Here is a 17,741-nt window from a genome sequence, read left to right as displayed (position 1 = left end):
GATCTCCTGGTCCCGTGGCCTCCGGGACTGGCGTGGACAGACCGCAGCCAACTCTCCTCACCAGGGCGGGCAGGGCCGGGTCTGCCACTTATGGCTGCGGTTTGCTGGGCCTGGAACACCGGCTCCTCTGGAATCTAGACTGTGTCCTCATGAGTAACCCCCGCTTCACCCCAATGATGGAGTGAAGGGTGGATGGGGCCGGACAGGGAGCGTCTTGGGGGCGACCTGTTGTGCAAGAACGGTTGGCAGTTGTCAATGATTTTTGAGCAAGGGGCTGCCCTGACCCCTTTTGTTGAGGACGAAGCGTCGGGGCCCGTTGGTTTCATGGGGTCTGCCTGGTTTGTTGGGACGGCTGTTGTCCTCTACACAACAAGAGCTCTGTCCTCGGAGCTAGAATGAATTCTCTGGGTGTCAGATGGTTTACAAGAGCTCAAACGCAATTTGCTTCTGGGATTGTGCTTTGGAAGAATAATAAAACTAGATGATGAGGTTATTTCTTCTGCCAAGAACTTAATTACCCGGAGGGCTAGCAGGGGATTTGCAGCGGCCTGGTTTCTGCGAGAGCTCTGGCCTTCTGGCGCTGTATGTGCTCTCTACTTCTTGGAGAGTGTTGAGCAGGGATGGGGGGTACATGGAGGAGAAGACCCCAAGATGGATTGATTTACTCGTTCAGTGAACAAGTACCGTTATGTCCCAGGACTGAGATCACACTGCAGGAGTGAAAATAGGAATCACTGCTGTTGTGGACTTCATAACTGAGGAAGCAAGAGAGACTTCACATAAAGTGTCATTTCAAGTGGAAGCAGTGGTCCAAGGACCGGGGTGTGTTTCTGTGCTCTTAGCCCGAGGATGTGAGCATCACCAGGGCGGGCAGAACAGCTCTGCAGGGGACTCGGAGCTGGAGGTGACCACACAGGGTGCCTGGGGCTGGAGGTTCCAGCAGAGAGACCGCTGGGCAGGGCTGTGTGGCTGGGGTGGCTGGCGTGCAGAGGCAGTGATGGAGTGAAGGGTGGATGGGGCCAGATGGGGAGGGTCTTGGGGGCGACCTGTTGTGCAAGAACGGTTGCCAGTTGTCAATGATTTCTGAGCAAGGGGCTGACCTGAGCAGATTCTTTTCAGAGGAACTGACCATTCTTGCATCAGAGTAGGTCTTGCATTCTTGCATCAGATCGCGGTCTCTAGCACAGGTTTCCAAGCTTGTACGCCTAGGGGCATGAGAGTGTCATCAGCATAAACAGGAACCAAATGCTGAAGGAGTTGCTGTTTGTTTGTTTTTTTAATGAAGGATAATTGCTTTACCAGATTATGTCGGTTTCTGCCCTGCATCAGCATACATTAGCCATAAAGACTAGTCTGAGTCTGGTTTAGAAACGTCAAGGATCTCTCATGCACCTTGAGGTGGAGATGTAAGTTGATTTTATATGTGCGCTTAGTTGCCAAGTCATGTCCGACTCTTTGGGACCTGTGGACTGTAAGCCCATCAGGCTCCTCTGTCCATGGGATTCTCCAAGCAGGAATACTGGAGTGGGTTGCCATTTCTTTCTCCAGGGTATCTTCCCCACCCAGGGATTGAACCCAGATCTGCATTGCAGGCAGATTCCTTACCATCTGAGCTGCCAGGGAAGCTGATTTTATATAAAAGAGTAAAATCCACACATTTTGATTTAGAGTTTGCAAAGCTTTTTCTCATGGAATTATTTCATTTTATGACATGAGTGTGATTTCTGTGTGGCACATGCATAAACTAATGCCCGGAGAGACTAATCTGCCCCTGAATCTCTGAAAGTCCTTGTTTTCATATATCTGCTTTAACTCCCACTCCCGTCATAATTCCAATGTACAGATTCGTTGTCTTCTCCAGATCTGCTCCTTGGGAAAGAACTCTGGTGAGAGACCGAGACAATGCGTGTTTCCAGAATGCAGTCCAGACTTGCGCTGTAAAGATTTCTGTGTTGCAGCCGTAACTTAACCATTGTTGTTCAGTTGCTAAGTTGTGTCTGACTCTTTGTGATCCCATGGACTGCATCACACCGGGCTTCCCTGTCCTTCACTATCTCCCAGAGTTCTCTCAGATTGATGTCCATTGAGTGAGTGTTGCTATTTAACCATCTCATCCTCTGCCACACTCTTCTCCTTTTGCCTTCGATCTTCCCCAGCATCAGGGTCTTTTCCAATGAGTTGGCTCGTTGCATCAGGTGGCCAAATTATTGAAGCTTCAGCATCAGTCCTTCCAGTAAATATTCAGGGTTGATTTCCTTTAGGATTGACTTATTTGATCTTGTAGTCTAAGGGACTCTCAAGAGTCTTCTCCAGCACCACAATTTGAAAGCATCAGTTCTTTAGTGCTTAGCCTTTTTTGTGGTTCAGCTTTCACATCTGTATATGACTCCTGGAAAAACCCTAGCTCTGACTATAGGAACCTTTGTTGGCAAAGTGATGTCTCTGCTTTTTAATTCACTGTCCAGATTTGTCATAGCTTTTCTCCTAAGGAGCAATCGTCTTTTAATTTCATGGCTGCAGTCCCTGTCAGCAGTGATTTTGGAGCCCAAGAAAATATATAAATTTAACCATAGTATCTATGGTTAAATAGTATAGTATCTTTTTATTGAAAAAGATATTGTCATGTCTTTAAAATTTCATTGTCTACACAAGGCCTAAAATTTATTATGAAAAGAAAAACTATCAAGCATTTTTATTGAAGTCTGTGATCATAATGCTTATCTGAATAACCATGGGAGGATTTAAAGAACAATCGATTTTCCAGAATCATAAAAAGCTCCAATCTTTGGCCACCTGGGTGAGAAGAGCTGACTCACTGGAAAAGACCCTCATGCTGGGAAAGACTGAGGACAGCAGAAGGGGACCACAGAGGATGAGATGGTTGGATGGCATCACCGACTCAGTGGATAAGAATCTGAGCAAACTCCGGGAGACAGTGGAGGACAGGGAAGCCGGGTGTGCTGCAGTCCATGAAGTCACAAAGAGTCGGACACGACTTAGCGACTGAACAACAGGAGTGGACTGGGCCCCTGCATTTGTACCCGCCAGTGCCTTTTCAGCTCTGCCCTGATTGTCTTATGAAAGTATGGAGGTGGCAGATATGGTGGGAGACATGTAGTCTGCGGCCCCTTTGGGCCTGTGTAGGACTCAGGGCAAATCCCACTGTTAATCCTTCATTGTCCACTCTCTTTGAAAATGAAAGTGTTAGTCGCTCAGCTGTGTCCAGCTCTTTGCAACAGCATGGACTGTAGCCCGACAGGCTCCTCTGTCCACGGGACTCTTGTGGCAAGAATACTGGAGCAGACTGCTATTTCCTCCTCCAGGGGAATCTTCCCAACCCAGGGACTGAACCTGGGTCTCCTGCATTGCAGGCGGATTCTTTACCTTCTAAGCCATCAGAAAAGCCCCATCTGCTCTCTTTACCCACTAATATTTTGAATAAGACGAAATCACTTTAAGAGGATGCCAAGAGGCGGAAACAACACATCCTAAGGGTGTAGCCAGGATCCCTGGATATTCTTTGGTGAAAGGGCAGGTTTGCTTTTGTGCGGATAGCTGGGGCGATCCTGGCTGGGGTGAGGAATTTGACCCTTTACGTGAAGGTATCCCTGGACAGCTGCCGGAGGACTTGGCTTCAGGATCCCACTCCATCCTCAGAGCCGCAGTCTGGGATCTGAAAGCCGGTGTGTTCTCAGAGTGGAGGGGGCAGGCCCGTGGCTGGGCGGGGCCTGTGTTAGAGGCGCGGCCTGTGTTAGAGGCGGGGCTCCGCCCTCTTCTGCTGGGGACAAACCGGCTGCACCCTCGCCATCAATCACACCCTGGGGATTCGAGGTTTTGCTTTTTTTCCTCCTAGAGCAGGAATGCTTTAGATCCAGATGTTATTGGCTTTCAAATTAAACAGTAGACTTTCTTCTATAAGAAAACAGGGAGAAAGAGAAAGGGGAGGGAGTGAGCAGGGAGTGGAGGGCAGATCCAGGCGGCATCCTCACAGCTGACAACCCAGCCCTGCCGCTGCCTCGGCCAGACCGCGTGGTGTCTACCTGCGCCTGGCAGCGCTGAGTCTGTGAGACCCGGCTTCTCCCGAGGGCCGGCAGACAAATCTCAGAACCTCTTGGAGCCTCCGTCTTCTCCTCCATAAAAACTGGAGATTAAAAATTGTGGTTGTTCAGTCGCTAAGTTGTGACCGATTCTTTGGGGACCCCATGGACTGTAGCCCGCCAGGCTCCTTCGTCCATGGGCCTCTGGGCAAAAATACTGGAGTGGGTTGCCATTCCCTTCTCCAGGGGATCTTCCTGACCCAGGGATCGAACTCACGTCTCCTGCATTGGCAGACGGATTCTTTACCACTGAGCCACCATGGAAGCCCCAGGAATTAAAAATACCTGCCTTTTTTTTGAGCCCCAGAAATTAAAAGCATACCTTTCCGTCCATGTTGACTCAGCTGGTAAAGAATCCACCTTCAGTATGGGAGACCTGGGTTAGATCCCTGGGTTGGGAAGATCCCCTGGAGGAGGGAAAGGCTACCCACTCCAATATTCTGGCCTGGAGAATTTCACGAGCTGTATAGTCCGTGGGGTCGCAAAGAGTCAGACATGACTGAGCAACTTTGACTTTTACTGCCCACCACACCCTGAAGGCGGAGGGCTCAGCAGTACTGGCCTGCCCTCCGTTATCCAAATCCCTGGGCAAGATGCGTTTTAGATTTCTGATTTTTTCAGATTTTATAAGAGAAATGCTGTGTCTATACTGTGTAATATGTGTCCCCCTAGTAGGGCTTAGTTACACTCTAATCAGTGAGGGTAAATACTGTAAATGGCCTCATGGTAGTCCAGGTCACGTTTTCTCCTCAGGATAAGTTGTGTACATTCAGAACTTGTTGGATTTCAGAACTGGTAATAAGGGATTGTGGACTTGGCATAGACTTTTGTGCGATGGTAACATAATGAGAGCAAACATGGTAAATGTACTCAGAAGAACTGGGCTTTCATTCTCACTGTGTCTGCAGGATTTTGTTTTTCCTTATCTGTAAAGTGAGAGGCTTCTTCCGCCCAGTATTTGAAAAATATAACTTTTTAATGAATATGTATCCAAATCACTGGTGGCTCAGATGGTAAAGCATCTGCTTGCAGTGCGAGAGACCCGGGTTTGATCCCTAGGTCAGGAAGATCCCCTGGAGAAGGAAATGGCAACCCACTCCAGTGTTCTTGCCTGTTAAATTCCATGGACGGAGGAGCCTGGTAGGCTACAGTCCATGGGGTCGAGAAGAGTCGGACATGTAGTATTTATCTTTATTAGCAATAATTTTTTTTTTACTATATGAGCACGTGTTAGTCATCCAAAAGCTATCTATCCATCCATCCATCCATCCATCTGACCTGCCTCCCTACTTATCCACCCATCTATTTATATAAACTAATATACATTGTATTGACTAGTTACTTAATAGCATCACATAGTACATTTTATAATGACTGACTAGTCTACTTTGGATATTTTTAGTGTAAATGCAAATGTTTACATTTGATTTTTATTAAATCAAGTTCACCCATAACAAATTCCCTTTTAGAAAATTACCTCATGACTACAAATTTAAAGATTACAAGCAAATTTAAAAATTAAGACCCTGAAAATTTTTTTTTAATGCACAAGGATGGATTAGAACAAGACATATTTTTGAAATGCTTACCTTCTGAGGGTTCCTCTGTAGGAGGAGATGGCACCCCACTCCAGTATTCTTGCCCGGAGAATCCCATGGACAGAGGAGCCTGGCGGGCCTCAGTCCATGGGGTGGCCAAGAGTTGGACACGAGTGAGTGAGCACACTCTGAGGGAAACATATGTAGATCCAGTTGAGAGGCGTTTAAATGGTCTGTCAGTCACAGAGCACGAGACCGCTCCTACGCCTGCACCTGCACAGACATCACCAATGGATCGCAGCTCTCCTCCCCGCAGGCAGGGCCTCCTCCGCCTGCTGCCCTGTCCGCACAGACATCACTAATGGATCGCAGTTCTCCTGCCCGCAGCCAGGGCCCCCTCCTTCTTGTGCCCTGTCCTCACAGACATCACCAATGGATCGCAGCTCTCCTGCCCGCAGCCAGGGCCCCCTCCTCCTTGTGCCCTGTCCGCACAGACATCACTAATGGATCACAGCTCTCCTCCCCACAGCCAGGGCCCCCTCCTCCTTGCGCACTGTCCTCACAGACATCACTAATGGATTGCAGCTCTCCTCCCGGCAGCCAGGGCCCCCTCCTCCTTGTGCCCTGTCCTCACAGACATCACTAATGGATTGCAGCTCTCCTCCCGGCAGCCAGGGCCCCCTCCTCCTTGTGCCCTGTCCTCACAGACATCACTAATGGATCGCAGCTCTCCTCCCGGCAGCCAGGGCCCCCTCCTCCTTGTGCCCTTCCTCACAGACATCACTAATGGATCACAGCTCTCCTCCCCGCAGCCAGGGCCTCCTCCTAGTGCCCTGTCCTCACAGACATCACTAATGGATTGCAGCTCTCCTCCCCTGTCCGCAGATGCTCTGTTTGCAGAGAGAAATCTGCACGAGTTTCATTTCAGCTCTAAATACTCCCAATCCTAAACAACACTCGTGCCTGTGTGGCCTGAATGTGACTATCTTCTCAGGTCGCCGCAGCTGTTAAAGATGGTGTCTGTGCAGTTTCACAGGGTAAATCATGTCCCCGGGACTGGACGTTGACATCTGAGTGGGAATTGGGCAGGCGCGTGAGGTCCAAACCCAGCAGTGCAGTGCGAGGTTAACCCGGCCTCCTCTCTGGAAATAAAGTAGAAATTACGTCCTCCCTAGTCAACTGGCTGTCGTATCCTGAGCTTTTCCCCACAGCCCTCCACCCCCAGGCTCAAACCCGTATCTCTTTGCCTACCTGGGCGTAGTTAATCTCCTTGCATACAAAAAATGTAGAAACCTGTACCCTTCCTTCCATGGAACCAGAGCAGTGAACAGCCCAATCTTTAGGTCTGCAACTGGATCGTTCTGTACCAATGGAACAATGCCTTATTTTATACCTTCATCTGCAGATGGCTTTATCCAAGGAGATGTCTTCTAGAACAATGAAAGATGTGCCTCAGTTCTGAGGGTGGAGACTTTCTGCTTTGTCCTTATGAGAAGCAAGTCTAGGGGATTTCAGGAGAGTTGTCTGATCCCTGCTTTAGGATTTAGAAAACTTGGGGTTCAGTATCTTTATCACTCAAGATAATCTTTACAAAATGTTTTTTTTTAAGAATATATTTATGTTAACTTAAAATTTTCATTTTAATAAATGGATAGCTGAAAGTAAGACTGGCTGATTAAGTACCAGATTCCTTGAAACCGTAGAGCTGACACAATAGAAGACTGCTGGTCTGGGAATGGGGGTTCCCCCCTTTGAAGCAGCTCTGTCATGCTAGAGGGATCAGTTCCCGCCATAAAATAAGGATTAAATTAGCAATGTTTCTTTACAAAGGAAGCTGAAACAGTATGCAGATGCTTTCCTAATCTTACCTCCTGGAAGCAGCAAGAACTGTCCCCTGAAGTCCTTCAGTTACAAGATGCTGTTCTCACCACGAGCACAGTCGTGGTCCTTGTCATTTTTCAGAGAGGGTGGAGGCAGGTGGAGTCTGTGTGCCTTGCGCAGTTGACAAGGCAGAAAAGATGCCTCGATCAGAGCTGACTGCATGGCATTTATTCTGAAAGCTGTTGCCTTCTGCAGAGTACCTGCCCTGTCCTTGTTCTTGGCAGTGGTGACAGCACTTGGGAGACTCAGAACTGATGGTCTGCTTAACATTTAGTGAGAGTGTGTTGTGGTTCTCGGTGGAGGACAGCAAACACTCCAGCATTGCTCAGAGTCTGTCGCTGACCGGGAGATGATGATAAATATCAGAACTTATCTGTCACCCAGCCGGGTTCTGAGACAGGCAGGTTGGGAAGCAGAGGCCGTTCTCAGGCAGAGACAAGTCTGATGGGGACTTAATCGGAGCCCGAGAAAATGGCAGGAGCTGCACCGTGCGAACAGGCGCCCTCCCCGGGGGAGTTCAGGCAGAACCAGGAGCACCCCTCTGCTGAGCAGAGACCCCTAGGGACCCCCCATGTTGACAGCCTCCCATCCCCCCGAAACAGCCAGTGTTTAACCCCTCCCTGCAGGAGAATATGCGAGGGAGCAGGACAGGCCTGAACGTGGTCGGGAGAGGGGTGGCTGGGGTGCTAATTCAAAGGTAAGCCCTTGTGTGTGTCTGCAACAGGTGATTTGTAGGCTGGGGACTGACTCTCCGTCAGTAGACCGACTGTCCTTGCCCCAAAGAGGACCTCGAATAAAACTATCTGCTCACTTTTAGATTTTGTTTCCAGAGAATTACTTGTTTTTACAGAAATGGCCTTCATAGTGGACCATGTTACAAAACAGGAGATTGAAAAAAAAAAGTTAAAACACAAACATCTGGAATTCAAAGCATTCCAAAAAAAGAGAAAAAGACCTTGAAGCTAGCATATTAAAAAATCCTTGAGCAAGACTCTTTCCTGTCATATGTTGTATCTTCTTTAACCACATGGAGCTGGAGATGAGACCGCTTGCCTTTCCACTCCTATGGTGCACATACACACACACACACACACACACACACACACCCCTCCCACACTGCCCAAGGCTCTGGTACCTGCTTTTGCACCTGTCATTTCACTAAAGCAACCGATGAAAGAACATGCCACTAAAATGTGCACTTTGACTGTAAAGTTGGCCTTGAAAAGGTGTGGTGTCCAGCTGTGTTTTGAGGTGTTACTCTGACTCATAGGTGACGTTCCCCTCCATTGAGAGCAGTGAAGCAGTACCTGTAAGATGATGTTCAGACGTGATGAAAGCCTTCCTCTCAGGTTTCCCTGCCTCCTTCCCTCCCTCGTCCCTCCCAGAGCAAAGTTGTTAAGCTTGCTGTCTGCTCGGTCACCAGTAATTCTCTGAAGCTGAATTTCGGTTGCTTGTCTTCGTAAAGGAGAGACTCAGAAACAACATGTTGCGATCAGACCACTTGGACAGGATGGAAAAGAAAATGCTTGGTTTTTCCTCTTGGACTCTTGCCCGTCTCGAGGCGCTGCTGTCTGGCACCCAGAGTTTGGGGTTGTCTGTGGCACAGGCTTTCTATTGAGAGTGAAAAGTAGGACTTCTCCGGCTCAGTGGGAAAGGGTCGCCCTGCCAAGCAGGAGACACGGGTTCAATCCGTGATGCGGGAAGATACCACATGCGGAGGAGCATCTGAGCCCACGCACCACACCTCCTGAGCCGGCGCTGGGCCGCAGCTGCTGACTCCCGCGCGCCCTGGGGCCTGCACTCTGAAATGAGAGGCCTCCACGGTGAGGAGCCCGCATACTGCACCCGGGGAGTAGCCCCCACTCGCCGCAACCAGAGAAAAGCTTGTGCAGCCACGAAGACCCAGCACAGCCAAAAATAAATAAAATTATAAAAGAAGAGTGAAAAGTAACGTTAGCATAGCTCCCTCGGTGGCTTAACCTTGGAGGGTAGTATGCGGGTGCAGAGCCCGCCTCCTCCGAGGGGTAGATGCCCTGTGCCGGGGCTTGGTGGAGCCCTCGCGGGGCAGCTGGCTCTAGTCTGCCCCCGGAGGGACTAGTAATGAGGAAACCACTGCAAACAGGAGGGGAGATGTACTCCTGAAATGCAAGTGGAATTTTGAGGGTTGAGTTGGGTGTGAACAAAAAAGAGAGATAAAATCCCAAACAACTAACCATGTCCCTTGATGTCTGTTCCCTCCTAGGCTACATGAAGGAAGCATTTCAGTATTATTTTTTGTGAGAAAGTATTGAGTATTCCAAGTAAAAACAGTTGAGGAATTAAGTGGGACCATTTTATTAACTCAAGAGTGGAGCCATAATCAGAGTTACACAGTTTCCCAAGCTGATTTTGTGTAACTGTAATAGAATTTCATGGTAGTTTGTAGAATAAAATTTTATATAAGCTACATTCACAGACTCCTAAGCCCTTGAAATTAAAAAGTGAAAATGTTAGTTGCCACGTCATGTCCAACTCTTCGACCACATGAACTGTAGCCAGCCAAGCTCCTTGTCCTTGGGGTTTTCCAGGCAAGAATACTGGAGTGGATTGCCATTCCCTTCTCCAGGGGATCTTCCTGACCCAGGGATCAAACCTGGATCTCCTGCATTGCAGGCAAATTCTTTACCATCTGAGCCACCAGGGAAGCCCCAAAAGCCATTTAAGCTGTTGGAGTTTTAAAAGAAGTATGTTATATAAATAACTTAATATAAAGTGAATTACAAAAGAGAGGAATAGTTCTGGTGTTGAGAGTTGTACGTTATCATGCTGGGCTGTGCCGGTGATGCTGGCGTTGATTCATTTGTCTGCCTCACTGGGAGAGCGTATGTTGGGGAAAAAGATACAGACCCCGAGTCAGAGGACCTCTCTGGGGCTCAGTTTCCTGGTCTGAAAAATGGAGGTGAAGTAGCTGCAAATCACTGGGTTGGATGTGAGAATCAGATGAAATAGCATACAGAGAGGTGTTTTGTAAAGTACAGATAAACGTCTATACTTTGTCTATTGTCCAGTATTATTATTATTCTTGTCTACTGTCTATTATTATTTTTTAAAAATCATTTTACTCGTTTATTTTAGGCTGTCCTGGCCTTGATCGCTGCTCAAGCTTTTCTCTGGTTGCGGTGCTCGGGCTCAAGAGTTGTGCTCCCAGCCTCTAGGGCACAAGCTCAATAATTATGGCTCATGGACTTAGTTGCTCTGGGGCATGTGGGATCTTCCTGGGTCAGGGATCAAACCCGTGTCTCCTGCGTTGGCAGGCAGATTCTTTACCGCTGAGCCACCAGGGAAGCCCCAAGTTTCTATTATTATTTATTGGTGAGTTCCTATTTTATTTTATGTCAAGACTTCCCAAATGAACCACGTTTTGAAGGCTCTGACTACTCTCTTAATAAACAATTCTTTATTACTATCCTTATGTATATTGTATTTATATTATATATAATAAATACATGAATATTCATGGTAATAGATTTAAATGTAAGAGGAGCCTCTGAGACGCTTTCATATCTGAAACTCGTTGCCCTAATAACACTGACTAGCTCTGGTAATTGTGTTTCCAAGGATTTTACTTTCCAGTCCTGCTGTCTGCACATTGCTTGGAAGAGTCGTGGGTGAGGAGTGATGCAGATGGGCAGACCTTCATGCAGCATGACTGTTCCATGCTCAGCTCTGCTCAAAATAAACTCAGACACTAGAGACGATGGGCTTCCCAAGTGATGCTCATGGTAGAGAACCCGCCTGCCAGTTCAGGAGATGTAAGAGACTCGGGTTCAGTCCCTGGGTCAGGAAGATCCCCTGGAGGAGGGCATGGCAACCCACTCCAGTATTCTTGCCTGGAGAATCCCCACGGACAGAGGAGCCTGGCCAGCCACAGTCCGTAGGGTCACACAGAGTCGGACATGACTGAAGCGCCTTAGCGCGCCCAGACAATGGATTATTTAAAGAGGTGCCATAAAATCACACATCAAAACCACTGTATTTTCAAATCAGGCAATCCAGGAGTCTCCATATATAGATTTTGCTAGAAACAATGTTGCAGAAATGGGGGAAAGATTCTCTAGGGTCTCCGTTGTGCTAATTCATGTTTCAGTGAAATCTCTCCACAGGGACCACACTGTGTTAGCAGTAAAATTGATTGTCCCTTTTTCCTCTTGTTGCTCCACTTGGCATTTTGAATGTATCTCCACTTTCTCTGTGTTATTATCCTTTGTCACTTTATCAAAGCGCAGTTTTATTATTCTGCCTCTCTCACTATTTTAGAAAGAAAAAAAAAAAAGAAGTTAAACCCCAGTGCACTCAAAAGCTCCCTGTTAGAGTCATCACTGGGAAATTTCTATTTTTACTTAAAATGGCTGGGCATAGAAATAGGAATCTGATTATTCCAGTGACCTGCTTAGCAAAGTGGGGAGACAAGCCATCGATTTTTTTTTGGAGGATTTGAATTCAGTCTCTCTTATTAGTGTTAAAACTAGACTGGGGCTTCCCTGGTGGTCCAGCGGTTAAGAATCTGCCTGCCAACGCAGGGGACCAAGGGTTCGATCCCTGGTCTGGGAAGATTCCACATGCCGTCTGTCCATGGGATTCTCCAGGCAAGACAACTGGGAGTGGGATGCCATGTCCTTCTCCAGGGGATCTTCCTGGCCAAGGGATCGAAGCCAGGTCTCCTGCACTGCAGGGAGATTCTTTACCAATTGAGCTATGAGGGAAGCCCAAGAGAAGTCACTGCAATGCGAAGCCCACACACCACAACTCGAGACTGGCCCCTGCTCACTGCAACTGGAGAAAGCTGGCACTCGGCAACAAAGACCCAGAACAGCCCCAAGCAAGTAAAATTGAAAAGAAACTAGACGGAATATCTTTTCATGATTGAGAAAGTGCTGGAGAGTTTATAGTGTGTCCACTCTTTCACCAGGTATTTATTGAGACACTACTAAATGCCCAGTCACTCTTCTCTTTGCTGAGGCTCCAGATATCAGTGAGTTAATTAAGCCGACGTGGTCTTTGCCCTCGCAGAATTTATTATGCCGACCATCAGTCTATGAAGGAACACCGTGGATTTAAGAGGTGTACGGACAGGGGGAGCGAATACTTAACCCAGCAGTTTGCTTTCAAATGTAAACTCTTGATTTTAACTCCTGGATTCATCATTTCCTTCTTCACCCTAAAAAAACCAGTGCTGAAAATATTCTGTCTTCTAGAGCTTTTTGGTTTATTGGGAATAAAAGTCTCTTGACATTTGTTTGATTGCATAATCCTACTTTCAAACAGAGTAAATATTTGATTAGAAGCCAGAAGGAACCACTTTTCAAACAACATAATTAGAATAATCTTTGTGTGACATACAGTCTCTGGAGGAGATACAGTTTGTAACAGTGTAGTAATAATGTTGCTAGCAGAGTCTTTTGTTAACACATTGCTTATGTAGATTTGAATGGCCATACTTCCGATTTTAATGTAATTTATATGTATTTATAAACTCCTTTGGTCAGTGTGGAGGGGCTCTACTCCCAGATCTTGGTCCACACTGATTGGAGAGGACCATTCTGACTTGGTGTCTGCAGAAAGTTAGCTGTCTTCTGAGGTCATTGGCTTCCAAGCTTTCTCCTTATTTTCTGGAACTTTTGCATAAATACTGCGTGGCAGTTCTTGGTTTTAAATAAAGCAAATAAAAAGCGGACATAATTGCTTTCACTCTGCCCAGAGAGTTTCAACAGCTGCAGAAGTCTCTGCGATGCCGAAGATGGGAGGGGACGGTCCAGGCTTCTGCGTGTGAGAGCAGAAGGGTGTTCTCTGGAATGCCCCGCGGAAGAAGCAGGCTGTAGACCTGAGAGGACGTGGTGATCCTACCTGTGATCGGGCGGCCTTACCTTTGTGGGAGGGGATAACACTTGCTTTGACACCCTATGGTTTTAGGAAGGTCAAAGGATGTATGGATTTGAAAGTTCTTTGTAAGCAAAATCTATGTCGGGAGGTAGGTGGTTTCCCAGCCTTTCTTGTGTTACAAATTGGAATGTGTGTGCGCGTGCGTGTTAAGTCACTCAGTCGTGTCTGACTCTCTGTGACCCCATGGACTGTAGCCCGCCAGGCTCCTCTGTCCATGGGATTCTCCAAGCAAGAATACTGGAGTGGGTTGCCATGCCCTCCAGCAGGGGATTTTCCCGACCCAGGGATTGAACCCAGGTCTCTTACATCTCCTGCATTGGTAGGCAGATTCTTTATCACTAGCACCACCTGGGAAGGCCCACAAATGGGAATAACAGTCTGTTGCCTGGAACACAGCATCACATGGAAGCTTCAGAGAAGCTTCATTCCTCTCCAGGACGCCTCTTCATCCTCAGGTTGGGGGTGCTCAGAGTGCCGTCCTCAGCTTGCCTCCCTCTGCTACCGGCGCTGTGAATCGTTTCTTTTGAGCCCTGAATCTGGCTGTTTTTCAGTAAAGGAGATCTCCTGCCTCACACGCCCTCCAGTCCATTCCGTTGTATGTGATGTGTTTCATGGATCTGTAAGCACGGACGTGTATCTGAATGAACATGCTGTATGCAAGACTGGAGTAACTTATTTACATTATTTTAACGCTTTGGAATAAGAGCGAATCTTGGCTCACCTTTAAAATGAGAATTTTTATAGATGTGGTTCTTAGCACGTATGAACAGTTTTAAAGTTGACAATATGTTCTAGACACATGGAAGGATTTAAACAGAAGTGCCGATCGCTGGGGTGGTTGTTAAATTAATCAATTATTTATGCTAAATCTTGTCTACTCAAGAAACAACTTGTGAGCTCCGAGGTACTAAAAACAAAACCTCACCCTTCAGACAAGGAAAGAACTGTCAGTTCTGAGCGGCACCAGTAGGTGGCACTGGTGGTCACCAGCAGGCCAGCACCAAGTACTGAAACTGGTTCTGGCCTCTGTGCTTAGATTTGAGCTGTTTTAAGAAGACTGATGACGCTGTAATATCTGACAACTGCAGAAGCCGCGAGCGTGTTGCTAGTGAGAAGGGAACACAGTGATGACAGATGAAATTCAGATGGTGATTTCCTAAAAAGCAAGTGGGGAGAAAACACTGGTGTGTGTGTACGTGAGGCGGGTAGTGCAGTTGAAGAAACACTTAGGTGCTTGCCCAAGCAGACAACAGTCACTGGCAGGTGCTGCGGGGAAATGCTTGACAATGTGGAGCACATCCTGTACTGCATGACTTGGAAGAGCGGTGCTAGATGTGTTTTGAGAGAAGTGAAGTGAAAGTCGCTCAGTTGTGTCTGACTCTTTGCGACCCCATGGACTGTAGCCTTGCCAGGCTCCTCTGTCCATGGGATTCTCCCGGCAAGAATAATGGAGTGGGTGGCTGTGCCCTCCTCCAGGGGATCTTCCTGACCCCAGGGATCAAACTGGGGTCTCCTGCACTGCAGGCAGATTCTTTTTACCAGCTGAGTCACCCGGGAATTAGCCTGACGCTTATTCAGGAAACAACTGCAGGCTTGTTGAGGAGCTGCTCATGGTGGAGATGCTACCGATGAAACCCTGGTCCAAAGCCCTGCGCGTGACACAGGCCCGAGTCCCTCCAAAAGCCACGAGTGGAGGGTCGGGGCTGCGGGACTGTCCACAGCAGCTGTGGAGGTATCAAGGGAGCGTGGTTAGCTGCCAGCTCTTTCAACATAAAAGAAACTAATCCTTTTTGCAAAATGATGCCCCACACAGATCTCATATCACTGAGGGAAGGGAGAATGAACCTGTTTTTAAGGTTCACACTCCTTTTAGTGGAAATGCATTCAAAGACCACAAGTGTGAGGCCTTCAAAGCCATCTCAGGCTTCTGAACAGACTGCCTTCCCCAAGGCCTGCCGGGCGCCTTCTCATTTGTTCATCAGGAGAGGGACTGGCTATTGTCCTGTTGTGCTTTTGGTGCAGGGGGCTGCATCCTTTTTAATATTATACCCTTGTTAATATAATATCAAAATAAGAGAAAAAGAGAATGTGGCAGATAGAGATTGTGAAACCTATAGGATTCATTCATTTGCCAAGTAATAGGCATAAGGGTCTTCCCAGGTGGCGATAGTGGTAAAGAACCCCCTGCCAATGTAGCAGATGTAAGAGATGCAGTTTGATCCCTGGGTTGGGAAGATCCCCAGAGGAGGAAAAGGCAACCCACTCCAGTATTCTTGCCTGGAGAAAGAATCCCATGGACAGAGGAGCCTGGTGGGCTACAATCCATAGTGTGGCAAAGAGTTGGACACGACTGAAGCGACGTAGCACTCACGCACGCACACAGAGGTGGCCAATGCCAGTTATCACCCCTGTTATTCTGGAGATAATTATTCCCACGGGAACGGCTCGGGTAGCTGGGAAGTGCAGTGTCACGGGTAGCCACGTGCCCGCTGTGGTGAGGAAGGGGCAGGATTGAGGTGGCCCTATGGGTTTGCTTTATGGCAAAGAAGTGACCCTAAGTCCCCCCGTGCTCCACACTGAATCTTAGCACCAGTACTGGCCTCCGGCTGAAACGTTTGCAATTTCTGACCTGTGCCAGGACCCAGGATGGAGTCCTCAGGCACAAGGCTCAGACGTGGTGGTCCCGTGGGTTGAGGGTGACCATCTCGGTAACATGGGTCACGTGGCTGCCAGGCTGGCCACGGCCCGGACTCCACGCTCAGGCCAGGGAGCAGGCGACGGGGTGGGTGTGACTGACCTGGTCTTAGGAGGTGCTCAGGGTGCTATGCCAACTCAGCCTCAGAGCCCGGGGGTGGTGGCGTGGGGCCCACATGGGTGGCCCTGGGGATCCCCGCAGTGGAACGGAGAACCTCATGGGCAGAAGCCGGCTCCTGGGAAACCCACGTGGAGTGGCAGAAGCCCAGATTCTGAACTGGGGCAGAAGCCCAGATTCTGAGCTGAGGCATGGGGGCAGCGGGGACCTTGGGAGGGCGTGGGCGCCGGGGAGAGGGGGCAGGGCTCCAGGCTCCAAGTGCTCCAGGCGTGTCCGTAGACCTGGTGGTCACGACTAAGGTGCTTCTCTGGTCTGACCTAAAACACAGGGTGAGGCCAATCAGGGACTGAGAAAGAACTGAGATTAAGGAGTAGTGTTGATGTCTTACAGTAATCCCAGGGGTCCCGGGGCCAGCCAGGAGCAAACCACCAGCCCTCAGCTTCTGAGCAGTAGCTCACCGCTTGCCCTACTGAGTGCAGACGCTGGGGTTTCCGATGGAGTTTCATGGAGTCAGGAGCTCACCTGTTGCTGGGAAATGGGTGTGTCCAGTGGCGGGGGTGGGCGCAGTGTTTAGGAACATTGACACAAGGGAGGCATTAACAGATGATCTTCTGAAATTGCATTGCAGCTCTAAATGGCATAAAAATGTGTTTCATTTGATTTTTAGCTGTCCTCCAGCTCCTCAAGAAATATTCACCAAATGTTGGCAGATTCTGTCAGTCGTATAAAGGAATTCGGATTTCACCAGGTAAAAGACTCCCCTTCCATGTCAGGGGCGAAGTGCAGAGCCAGTTCCACTGATGTTTCACAAATTGGTTTATTAGCCTCACACAGAAATGAAATTAAGCAGCAGGATGTGAACTCTGAGAAGCTCGTGAACACAGCTCTTCATCTTTACCTGTTGATCCGGAGTGGGAGAGTCTTGAGTATCACGGAAAGAGCAGGTGCCAGGATGTATCAGCTGGACCCCTCCCTGAAGACCTGATACAGTCAGAGCGGGTGGCGGCCAGCTCTGGGGAGACTGATTTCAGAGATAAAGGCAGCATGAAACGTGGCCGAATGGTGGATTCAGATCAGGTTCCGCAGCCTCCACCCCCTCTTGAGCCTGCCCCTTTGCGCCGAGTGACCCCTTGTGTCACTGTATCCACAGGGCTCACGGGACCTCCAGGCGCTCAGCTGTCTGTGTCTGTGTGGACGGGGGTCTCCTGGCCCCCTCGTCCTGCTGTCTTGGTCCCAGAGATGCTCTCAGGATAACTGAGGCAGAGACTGGGAACCTTGTAGCGCTTGACCACAGAAGATTGGAAAAAGTGTAGTAAGAGATGAGGCTGTGAAAAGAAGGATCTACTGGCCATGGTGGGGTGGCGGGGATGAGGGTGGCCTGGGTCCGGTTCCCATGGACACTGTGACCCAGGCGCCTTCTCCTCTGCGGGGCCGAGCGTGACCCGTGAGCACGCACGTCGTAGACTTGAGTCACGGGGACCCTTGGAGCTCCGG

The 17,741-nt window shown here is 48.7% G+C and overlaps 1 protein-coding gene across 6 annotated transcripts in view; it reads left to right on the top strand.

The window, feature by feature from the left end:
• The window catches only part of SH2D4A (SH2 domain containing 4A), a 63,752-nt gene that overhangs the window by 19,561 nt on the left and 26,450 nt on the right, over positions 1 to 17,741 (top strand). For 5 of the 6 annotated variants that reach the window (XM_061134585.1, XM_061134584.1, XM_061134586.1 and 2 more), the window contains one exon: positions 16,915 to 16,995. The exons of the other annotated variant lie outside the window; for it this stretch is intronic. In XM_061134585.1, coding sequence (XP_060990568.1) covers positions 16,915 to 16,995 — 81 coding nt within the window. The remainder of the gene's footprint in view (positions 1 to 16,914; positions 16,996 to 17,741) is intronic. 6 annotated transcript variants of the gene reach the window in all.

This window comes from Dama dama, chromosome 32 (assembly GCF_033118175.1).
Source record: "Dama dama isolate Ldn47 chromosome 32, ASM3311817v1, whole genome shotgun sequence".
Lineage (NCBI taxonomy): Eukaryota > Metazoa > Chordata > Mammalia > Artiodactyla > Cervidae > Dama > Dama dama.
The sequence above is the reverse complement of the archived record's forward strand: the minus strand, read 5'-3'. Positions and strand labels throughout refer to the sequence as shown.